The following is a 12,407-nucleotide window of genomic DNA, read 5'->3' as shown; positions in this document are numbered from 1 at the left end:
ACAGAACAGGCTTCACGGCCTATGTGCTGGACTTGTTCATAACAATATTATACAAATATGATCACTTATTCATTACTTCATAATTCTCACTTCGCCAACAATAGTAATTCCATTAAAGTACTATTGATCCACACTCATGCACAATATTCAAACCAGCTTGCTCTATAATGTACATTCAAAGAGCGATGCATCCTATGAAAAGCTTCATACCTAAGCTGATCAGTTACCTGGCCGGTCGTTCACCTTCCAATTCAGTCTTCAGCTATCCCTTTTTTTTTAGGGCATTTCACTCTTGTTTCTATATTTTGACCTTCCAGTTGGAAGTGCTTTTACCTCTCACTACTCAAAACGACCTTAAATGGATCCACTTGCTAAAGGCGTCCTTACCAATCTTCAAAAAGACTCCATTCATTTTTCTTATTTAACGTTGTCTTCACTGCTGGTTGAGGTTTTCTCGAAATTGGGAGGAGGGTATTGTGATCTTCTGTGGCGTAGTCCGTGCTGTTGATTGGAGTGCTGTTTGATTCTTCTCCTGACGTCATCTAGGATTCCTTTCAACTTCCACTCTAGCTCTTGTTAGATCTGTTGAATCTTGATATAATATATCATATATTTTTCTGAACTTGAAACTTCTTGTAATGGTTCTTGACAATGTATTCCTATGTTATAAACTCGTACAGCATAATAAGGAATGAGGATGGTTCTGATTAGTTGGCTTCTGTTCTGCATTCACAGCTTGAATTGTCTTTCAATGAGTTCTTCTAGTGGACCTCATTCATAAGCTTTCTCGGAGTTTATCAACAGGATCGGATTCGAGGCCTACGCACAGTGTTTTGATCATCTTAATTATACTCTATTCTGAATACGTATTTAATTAGTAAAGAAAGAATATCTATCAGATACCATTCAAGAAATTTTGAATATTACAAGAGATGAGAATCGCTCAGGTGGATCAGTTATTCATAATTTGCTCAATTCATATATTTGTATTGATATTTCCATATTATCGCTCCTATTATACATTATAAGCCGATTATCACCCTTTTGCGGTTTACATGTTGTCCTTCTAAGATACCACGATAAAAATGTTGTGTGGATGTTGCAATTTTGCTATTCCGTTATAGGTAACCATCAAAATGTTAAATTATTTCAATTATACCTTATACTCCCATAATAATAAGTTTTCTCTTGTATATGTTTAGGAGTAGTTTATATAATTCTAGTCATTTCCACAATAATTGACATTTATTTTCTTCTTTTTTAGTTTGGTTTGTACTATTCTTTGAGGTTGTGAAATTATGTTTTGTCGATCATGATTTAATGGCAGAAAATCTCAATTTCATTGACTTTAACACTATCCTTTGCAGTTTTTTTAATCTATTGATATATTTCTTGAACAATTCCGTATAAACTTCCAATATCTGTGTTAATATATTTCTAATGTCTTATTTATCACCCTTATATTTGAATACTTGTTCGGACATCTAATATTTATGCTGTGAAACCTTCAAAACCTTTGGATATTTGCATAACCGACTTAAGAACATCATCTTTGGCGGAAAAGAGAGTTTAAGGAAAAACGTTGAATTAACGGAAAGAAACAAGTGGTTGAAATATAAACAAAGCGGAAACTGATTTCAGCGATCCGTAAAATTACCAGCTGAAGGTTGGCTTAGTTAATATTAATACAGCGATTTGCTATTTGTTTTATGAGCAACAGATTAACACGAACGGTTTTTTTTATCGAAAAAACATTTCGAAACAATCTAATTACTGCAAAAGCTGCACTTGAGTTGAGAATATTTTAAAAATTACGATATATTGTAGAGGGTTTATATATCCCTTATTAGTATATTCTTCTTCATTTTTATTCAAATTTTATACTTCCAATTTCCTCGGCTATCACATATTATCATACATGTTTAGAAGAGATTTTTAATGTGACAACGTTCGATATTTTTATAGAAATTATTAATAAGTGTTATAAACAGAAACAGTAGGAAACGAAACGTGTTTGCTTCGGTATATAGCCTTAAGCGACCCTGTAGATAGACAACTTTGGAATATATAGTGTGAACGAAAACTGCATTTCCATTACTAGTTAGAATCTCTTTGATGTTATTGAATTTTCACATGAGTTTGATTTTGTTTTATTAATTTTCTAGAAATCCTAATGTACCCAGGAGAGAACATTTCAGTAGCTTGAGTCCGGCTTATTGGACTCAATTCGATGTGGAATGGCCTGAGTTCGATACCAAAGACGAGAGATTTTTGGAACTAGGTAAGATATTCAATAAAAACTTTAAAAGTGAAAACTGATTCTCGAAAATAAATAGTCATTTGCAAGTGCAGCTGTAAAAATTTCTCTTCCGAAATAACTTTTGGAACAACAATTAATGGCAGGAAAAACGAATGCTTCTTCTGAGATCAAAGTAATTTGAAGTATCTGAAACTCATTAATGAATCGATTACTGATTCATATTAGTATTATTTATCAAACCCTTTCCCGTCAATTATTGCCACCTATATATTATCTATTAAAACTCTGATTTCTCATTTGTATGTTCACAATAAAACTTCATTTAAGGGTTATATTAGCAGTTTTCCATTTCTCAAATACCAATTTAGTCAACTTTATGACAGAAAGACACCACTCATCTGATTACTCATCTTTTGGCGTTCGCCGATATTTCTCTTTTGTTATAAATTCCTTGCGAGGCTTTCTAGTGCTTCTTACACTCCATTCTGCGGTCATAAGACAAATATTCTTGACTACTATAAATTTCTCTATTCTTGGTCTTTCCTTCTCGTGATATCTACGTTCTATTTGCGTGTATTGAATTTTTAATCTCTGAAAAAAATTTATTATAAAGTCCGATTAGTTTTTATTACAATATATTTTCCTATTTTCAGATTGAATATGATTTTTTTCGATGAACACTTGTATGTTGTACCTAAAGCTAGCGTCTAATAATACCCGCGAATGATAAATTTGTTTTATCAAAAGTTGGCCAAATGCAGATTGGAAATGTTCTCCCATTGAACCCATTTAAAAAAAATAACGATTTCCAGCAACTACCGTCCGATTGCTTCAGTTCCAGCCACTGTCATGGTCATCAGAAAGTCGTTAAATCGCAAATTTTGAGAAATCTTGAATCATGACGTTTTTTGGTAGGGGGTTTGGCAGTCAATCTTCTGAATAAGTTAGGATCATACGATTTGTCGTCCTTACAAATCGATTTGCTCCTTAGCCTCCTCAAAAACCCATCCATTCAGGTCGCTATCGGTGGACACACCTCAGAGATGTTTGAGATTAACACTAACAACAGATCATCACCATGAATACCCATATTGAAGAAGATTCTGGAGTGAAGTGGGAGCAATCTGATTGAATTTATTGCAGCAAAGATCCCGGTTGCTTATTCTACAAAAAGAGAAGGCACTGCTGCCGAGCATTTGGTCCTAAAATATTACTACAAATTCGCTTATTGGCGGTTGAAGTTGAAAGCAATGTTTTGGCAAACCCAAGAATCCATAGCATTGTTATATGAAAGTCTATAACTCGCCTAAACAAAATTCTATTTAGAAACTAGGAAGTATACTAGGAAGTGCCCATATAAAAGTATATATTGATAGAAAAATAATTTATTTAAGTTTTTTAAGAATCATTTGTCCGATTTGAAGTGGAATCCAGTTCCTCAACTTGACAAATTTTCAAGAAATTTAGTTGAAGTCGATATAAAAAGTAAATAATCCAATGAATCATATTCTTAATACTTTTTTCACTCCTTTATGCAGTGTTGAACGTGCTTCCGAAAATTATGCTCGAAGTTGGTTTTGCTCATTAATTTTGTTGTAAGTATCCCAAATAGGAACAATAATTACTGTTCTAATACATGGGTCTCTAATTGCTCTCATATCTTTTGTGTTTAAGTCTACCACCGTGTAACCACCTATGTCACAAATTTAAAGGGAACCCGACACTACTAATTAAACTTGTAACCGTATATTTGGATAAGGTTGCAAGGGTTATAATGATTATTTTTATCCCTATGAAATGTTAAACCAACTTTAATTATCCTGAATATTTCTATAATCTGATAGTCATGTTTTGAACTTTTCATTAAAGCAGCTTTATCAAAATTGAATTAAAATGATTTGATAATATTTTGTAAGTGTTTAATGAGATCATCAACAGTGGCTGGTACTATAATATTATTCTAATAGCAGACACATTGTTGCTAAAAAGGCGGGAACCAGAAACAGTAGCAGGCCTAATCATAGGACACATGAAAGCAGGTTAACATTACAGACAGTACCACTGATCTGGACTGCCGGTTTCGTAAAACGAAGGGAAGGATACTGCAACATATCTTCCATGTGGAAAAATCATACTTACAAGTCAGCGATGTCTAGATGATTTTCTAATATTCTGTAAATTCTCTAAGGGCTAAGAGAGGATGACTGTGATGTCTACTTATGCAATCAAGACCAACAAGTCCTTATCTCGTTAATTTTTATTTTTTTCGTCTACCTTTCGAGGTGAGGAAATAACCAAAAAATATAAATCAATATCGACCGAATCAACGCTCAAACTATCCTGAAAATATTGGTTAGATTGCTAAGAATATTGAAAATCTCTATATATTCAACTTATATAACATCTGCATGTGAAGGAAAGATTCAATAGCTTCATATGATCAATCATTCTTTTTGTACTGAGTTGTTCACGTCTGTCGACAGTAAGACAAAATAATCTGATATTGTCACCATACAATCTATGAAAATTTTTAATCATAAAATGTTGAAGTTAGTGCAGAAGAAGAAGAACAAAATCAAATTTAAAGAAAACTCATTACTTTCCTCCCAAAATTATGATAATATTTCAAAGGAAATATATAACTTTGAATTACAAACTACTCACAATTGAATAATGCGTTTGAACGGTAAATTTAATGTCTTTGATTGTGAGTTCAAAGCATGTCTTTTTAACGAGGCCTGTTAATGAATATAGGAACATTAAAATAAATCAGAATCAATTCTCTCCCAAGTTTTTTCATTTTATTTAAAAAAAAAAGCACGTAGAGGGCCAAGGGGTTTATAGTGACAAGGCGCGGGAGAATGGAGAGCGTGCTATGTCTCGTGCAATGGGGATTATGCCTGGGCTTGGCGAAACAATGATACAGGCATCATAGCAGGAGGAGAGTAAAGAGTCAATTACTGTTAAAAAGACCTCGTGAAAATGTCTCGCCCAGCCTTCACGTTATAACTAAAACCGACAATGGTCAAAGTCGCTGCTAACATGCTCTCAAACTGCGAAAAAGATTTTCTTCAATTAGAAAATTATAACCGTGTATTGATGTAGCAATAGATCAGAATAATCATCAATTATGATAATAATTATATTTCAGACAATTATAATGCAGTGATTTCTGATACTGATATATGGATTGAATTTATATACCATAATGATAGAAATATGGGGTAAGGATTCAGCCTTGATGTATAGATTATGTTGAACATTATGAAAAAATCTATCGTAGGGCAACGCTTTCCCTAAAACTTCTAGGATGATATTATTTTGGTAAGAAACATTCTAATAGTGTTTCTTACATATCCTCAATGAAAGCATTCTCAGCTAGAAATGTCAACTGATTTTTAAACCTTCTAGATATTTAGAAATCATGAATATATGTGAAGCTACCTCTTAATTGCAATCAAAAAGTTCCAATTCACATATGCTATGATTTGAGAATTCATAAGAAGATCAGAAAAATTAAAATGTTTAAAATCTTTTCCTCTCAAGATTTTGTATTGAAATTATTGGAATTGGACAAATTGCGGTCAAAGCAAAACTAGATAATTAACAATCTAAAATGTAAATTAAAAAAAGACTTTAATGGTTTTTAAAACTGTTTTTGCAATACATATATTCTAGACAGTGTGTTTAGGGACTTGATGCAGGGAATTCGGTAGTGAGTAGATGACGTGAAAATAATGCTGTGACATATGAAAAAATTTCTCATTCGATCCATTCTTTCTTATAGTTATAAGCCATTGAAGTTGGAAAATAAAAACTCATATTTGAGTTTATTCTCTTCATTTTACATTCGAACATTATCAATTTTTAATGGATGATCACTTATAAGTTTTTCAATCAATTTTCTCAACAAAAAGGTACTATTTATTCAACTCTATAAAATTCATGGTTTAGGAGATATGTGGATATTCCGTAGAAAATCATCATAAACTATAATTATTTATTGACAATATTCAGGTGGGAGGTATTAAAACAGAACTCAACATTTCTAATTGAACTACACAATCATGTTACTTACTGATTCCGCAACTTTAATTGCATACAAGTCGTATGAGAAAATTTTCTCTTGTCACAGCAGTATTTTCACGTCATCCTGGAACACCTTATATAGTCAATTTTTGTTTGAAAATGATTATATTCTCACAATAATTATTTCTACTTCTTCCACAGAAATTCCTCCACAACCACAAATGCACTACAAGAAACAGAAGATGAAATATTGGAACGACATATTTCCGACAATAACAGAAAACCTTACTTTCCATTTACATCCAATATCGCATCCTACTACGAAACCAATATATGGTGTATACGGCACTCCATCAGTACCACGGAGGACACCTCCCCCTTGGTTGTACGATCATCTGCCAAATAAATATGAAAATTTCAATAAGCCTTACAAAAAACCAAACGAAAATTACGGAGTGGTGATAACACGCGGTAACGATCGTCCTGATAATATTGTTGAAACAACTTATGGGAAAATTATAGAAGCTCCTTCGAAAGAATTGAAACAAAGTTCAACAATGAATATTCTTTCAGTTGCCGGAGGTCTTTTTCTTGTGGCAAATCTCATCCTATTCGTCATTTTGTATTTCAAATGCTACAAAAAGAAAAATCAACCATCGAAAGATGATGATATCAGTCAACCAACTGATAATGAGAAAAAGGAAAAAGATAATGAAGCTTTCGTTTTAGATGGATGCAATATAGTAAGAATGATAGGTAAATCTTCTAAGGGCGATGACACTTATGAAGCAGTTAGACCTGAATCATCCCCAAACTATGAACTTACTAGACAAATGTCTGGTAGTACTATTGACGCTCATACCAAAGTACGCGAATGGATAACACAAGAAATCATACAAAAATATAGTCCTAAAATATTCAGGAGAAATCGACATGGAGTCAATAGTAGAACAACGCCAGTTGAGTTCAAAATTACCACGGAAAGTAAAAAGTCGGTGATTCAACCTTCTACAGTACCTCCAGAAGTTATTCCTAAGACCTCAACTATACGAAGACCAAAACCTCCTAAAGTATCCGTAGAAGTTGATGCTACGCCATCTGGAAGAGGACCAAGCGTTTTAATGCAACAACCAATTGAATTGTTAAAATCCCTTGATTATTCGCATTTAAAATTTGAGAATGAAACGCCATTGAGAAGATCTTTGACTTTGGAAGACTTTTCTTTAAGACCTATGGAAAACATAAAAGGGCTCACAAGAAGTACTAGTACTATAAGTGTCAAAACTGCTGACATTGAACCGACTATTATAAAAATACAACACAAACATTCAGCTTCTGATCCAGTACAGGATTTAGAGTATACAACTAAAAGAAAGTTGAAAACGTTTGATTCAAATGCCGATATAAATGTAACATCGAGAGATGATCATAATATAGTAGCAGCACCTCTCTCTCCTGAAGAGTCCTTAAATATAATTAAAAGAAGAAATTTTCCAAAGGTACTACCAGATCATCCGGGAAGAGCAGCACTTATCACTAAGAGAAGATCCATGCCTATACCATATACACATCCTTTCCCGGAATTCAATAAATTTCCTCCTGTGCCACCTCCGAGGACTTCAACCCTCACTAAGCAGTCGAGTGCTCCCCACCCAGTCTTCATATCTGAACCAACGTTAGCAGAAGAGCCAGAGGAGGAACCGGAAACCGTTTGTAATAACCTCTATGTAGGTCCTCTAATACCCAAAAGTAAGACTGATATAAATAAAGAAAAACCTGTAACTGAGAAAGATTGTAAGACGTCACTTATCGAACCAGTATATGCCAGTATTACTCCAAAAACAAAAACAGTTCCAAACGTTAAAAGACTTGATCCTAAAGTGATTATAAAACCAACAATTAATCGAAAGCCTAGCGACGATAAACCCACTAAACATGTTCCGAGGGTAGTTGTGCCAGATAATCAACCGTACATGCAAAGTCATATCACCGAAACAAAGACTGAAAATAAATCTGAACAAATTAAAAATAAGAGTGAACAAGAGAAAAAAGATACGAGTTCGGAAAAGAGGTCACAAATTCCAATGTTAGTGAAAGCACCTACCAATCGGCTCAATCCACAATCACTTAGTTCAGATTCGACACCAACTTCTGAAGAATCAGACACAGGGACCGTTGTCAAGAAAATCTAAGTCTATTATGATTCTTTGATACATACAAATATCACGTTTGGATAAACTAGGATAAAAAATACATAATAGGAAAAAGCATTAAAAAAAATGAAAATAAAATAGCGTCTGTTAACTTATTTTAGTGGAGAAACTGTCTCATAACTTCGAAGTTGTTAGGATAATTACAACTTTGCTTCATGTTCACAATGAATTGAAACGTTAATTATGATATTCGAACACATCAAAAATCACTTACTGATCCTCTAAAAGTTTCCAATGTTATTAGTATCGAAGCAAATAATTTCTATATAGTTAACTTATGATTTGGGACACTCTATAGTTGTAATACGTTATTTCCAAGTGACCCTCAGTGATTATCCTAATTTACCAAAATTGAGAATGGTCGTCTGTCAGCCCGATAATCATGCAAATGATTAGTACTCCAGAAAAGAAGGCAATATCCACAAAAAATGGATTTCAATATTTTTTATGTATCACAAAAATTATTCTCCCAGATAATCAGCAGAAGAATTTGAATGAGTTGACTTGTTTTTTGTATGCAACTGTGCCCATCTTCCCTATCGTGAAAGACCAGTAAAGCTTTGTCTGACGGGGAAAATGCATTTGTGCATTGTGCTTGGATTCAAAAGTTGACTGACTTCCACTACCAACTAAAACCACCTTTTCTTCCAAACACTAACTTGTAACTGTTTGAAATAAAAGTTGAAAAGTTCCCAGAAAAACTATAGCCAGGATATTAATGAAAACTCACTATCAAACTTCAGTTATCATTAACAAAGTGTAATATCAAATAAATGAAGATTGATCTATCATTGAAATTGAGTCAACATCTTTTGATCTCATTACTTCTATCATGAATTGGAATATCAATTGCGGTGATTCGTTGGATACAGGTGAATAAGATAACTGTATGATTGTATGGAATTCCTTTTATAAAGATATTCCTCATAGCCGGTATATATACATGAAAACCTAGACCATGAAAGTTTTCGAAACATTTAGTTTGAGAAATTTGACATATATGTATTTCGAAAAGAGGGATGCATGATTATTTTGAAATAATGATTTTACTCTTGAATACGCAATTGAAAACAAGATATATATCATTATGATCCCAATATAAAAAAAATATTCAATCTAATGAAAGAAAGTATACAGTTTAACACTAGAAACATACCTGAAAGTCTTATTATGCCAGAGAAATAGTATCGATAGGTACTACGATGTAAATCATATTTCACTCATAATTGTATTAATATAAATATAGTGAGGATCAGGGTATTATATTGAAGCAATAAGAATATACTCGTACATACTAAAAATTTTACGCCTAAAGTTTGTATCAATATAACGTTTGGATAATCATATATGCTATCAATTCATAATGTTTATTGTGAACTTTGGTACACAGGTGATATATCGATCTATATAAAGCAGCTTGAGGCCAACTAATAGATATAATTATGTATTGTATTTATATTAGACCTAGATATATGTTTGATTTTAACAATTTCAAATACAAGGTGTTCACAAATAGAAACGTAACTTGTTAATATTGCGATTTGAATAGTTTCCTAGAAGAAATTCTTTTATTAGGTGTATATTTTTATTGAGGATGTCTAAAATTCCATTGAGTTCACGGAAAAGGAGAAAAAACGATTTTTTTGTTTACTATGATCGAAAAAGTGGGCTGATTGTGAAGTTTTACAGAAAATCCTTGTGCATCCATTCGGCAAAGTGAAAGATCGTCATAACCATAGAATGCAATGAATAAAAAATAGATCCAGACCACTTATCTACAATTAAATACAGCCACAATTCGCTTTTGGACATGCAGAAGGAGACATCTCAAAAATACTTGTTTTGAACAAGCAGCAATTAGAAATTTTGCAATATTTTGACGATAGTATTTATAAAACAACGTGTTCAATCAAATTATGTTTTTTTCTTCTCAAGAAATAACTCTATTTTTTTATAAAGTGTTTAAAGAAAAAAATGGAAATCTGAGATTTATAAACTTATGAAATGAAGTAAGTAATCTCAGGGACACAAATAATAACCGGACATCAATATGAGGTAACTCATAAGACGCTAGAGAAATTTTTATAAAACTACTGAAAAATCTCGTCATTTGAATTTTTTTTCTTCTCCTCGGCTAAGACTTTGAAAGGCTCTTCTGAATTATAAATGTTTTTATAAAACACCTTTCCATAAGTCTTATCGTACTTTATCCATCTAAACAACTTTCCATAGAAATTTGTCTCCATTTTTGTTTAAGTTTTTTAGTTGAAAAGTTGTTTTCGAGAAATTGGCAAAATTAAAAAAAAATGGAATCTTTTAATTTCCATCACTTTGATTAGACGTTTTTTTTCCACAAAGACTTACCAGTTGATACCAGTCTCGAGGAGATTTAATGCATTAATCAAATTAAAAATTTATGATCCACCACTGAAAGAGTATAGAGCTGCATTAGAATAATAAACATTATTGCAACATGTGAATTCTTATTCTCCATAACCTCCATAGTTGTCGGAATATAGTATAAAATACTTAAAATCCTCACCTTATGATGAAAGCTGCCTATATAAACAATCGGTTAGCACCTCTGCCAAATATAGCCTCATGCCACATGGAATGAAAAACGCTTTCATATTTTTTTATTCGAGAATAATGACTTTTATAGGATGGCACAGAAAGGATGTGTCTTTTAACCATATCAAATTTTGAAATTACAATTTTGTTTGTTGGTTCGTGACGTCCCCCTTGAGCTCCTTTTGTTATTCTAGGGACTTTTTTTTCTAATAACACCATCTAGGTATATATTTATTTGTCCTAAATATTTTTTAAAACACACTTCGCAAATGTCGACTAATTCACCAGCTGCTCAGAAATAAAATTTATATATCTAATTGTAAGTTTTTAAATTGAAATATTTTAACTCTAAAATAAACTGATAACTTTTAGTTGGAAGTACAGTTGCCTCCGTTTGTACATCTTCAAATTACTGAAGAAGAGTGTCTAACTTATCTCATTTTACTCTTATTTAGACTTCTCTCCTTTTTCACATGCAAGAGCGAGTTTTAGATAATTTACTGATTCTGATACTAGATGTATGTGGGAACCTAGAACATGAAATATGGATTGGGAGAAGGGTCAGTGAGATCCATTGATTCAGCCTACAGACTATAATATTTGAAGATGTCCTGAAAACGTTGGATACTAATCAAAATCTGATAGTCACGATGAGCGGAGGAATGTAATAGGTACTATTGATAATTTTTATAATGGATTTGAATACTGTCCAATACAGATTTGAAATCAGTTGGAACATCTAATTGAATAAGTTCTTCGTTCCTTTTGATAATTTTTGTGAGAAAAATATCACTGTTCTAAATATTTTTTTCAATTATATACTGATATTTTTGAGAATTTGTTAATACTTTAATTTAGTATGAAAATACTCTCTTATAATCAACATATGTACGAGTAGTTGATCTAAATAAATTTTTTTTTAAATTTCATATACATCGAAATATTAGCAGGTTACCTTAATTTACGATGACACTGTATGATATTTGAAATATATGTTGATTCAATAGTATTGGAATATTCATGGTAATTTATTCTAATTTAATATAATCAATAAAAATTTTACATCTTGAGTTTCTTTCTTCCTTTTTTTGGTTGCTTACCATGTTGTTGCTCCCGATAAAATTCATATCGACGAATATTCTGAATTGCTAGTTAATTTTGAAGTAGACAAATTGAAACGAATATTTAAAACTGGATATGGCTTCATTGTTATCCTTAATATTCACCATTGAGATCCACACATTTTTCCATGCGTTTGATCCAATTGTGCCAAACAAGGCCTGTGAAGTGGGTGGCCAATCAAAAATTAGAAAATAGAAATAGAAAATTTCGCA

General features: G+C 32.2%; 1 protein-coding gene across 3 annotated transcripts in view; it reads left to right on the top strand.

The window, feature by feature from the left end:
* Positions 1-12,133, top strand: part of LOC130899108 (neuroligin-4, X-linked-like) — a 113,297-nt gene extending 101,164 nt beyond the window's left edge. For all 3 annotated transcript variants that reach the window (XM_057808878.1, XM_057808877.1, XM_057808879.1), the window contains exons 8-9: positions 2,166-2,281; positions 6,491-12,133. In XM_057808878.1, coding sequence (XP_057664861.1) covers positions 2,166-2,281; positions 6,491-8,481 — 2,107 coding nt within the window. In that variant the 3' untranslated portion in view covers positions 8,482-12,133. The remainder of the gene's footprint in view (positions 1-2,165; positions 2,282-6,490) is intronic.
* Positions 12,134-12,407: the final 274 nt, after the last annotated feature.

This window comes from Diorhabda carinulata, chromosome 10 (genome assembly GCF_026250575.1).
Source record: "Diorhabda carinulata isolate Delta chromosome 10, icDioCari1.1, whole genome shotgun sequence".
Taxonomy (NCBI): Eukaryota; Metazoa; Arthropoda; class Insecta; order Coleoptera; family Chrysomelidae; genus Diorhabda; species Diorhabda carinulata.
The sequence above is the reverse complement of the archived record's forward strand: the minus strand, read 5'-3'. Positions and strand labels throughout refer to the sequence as shown.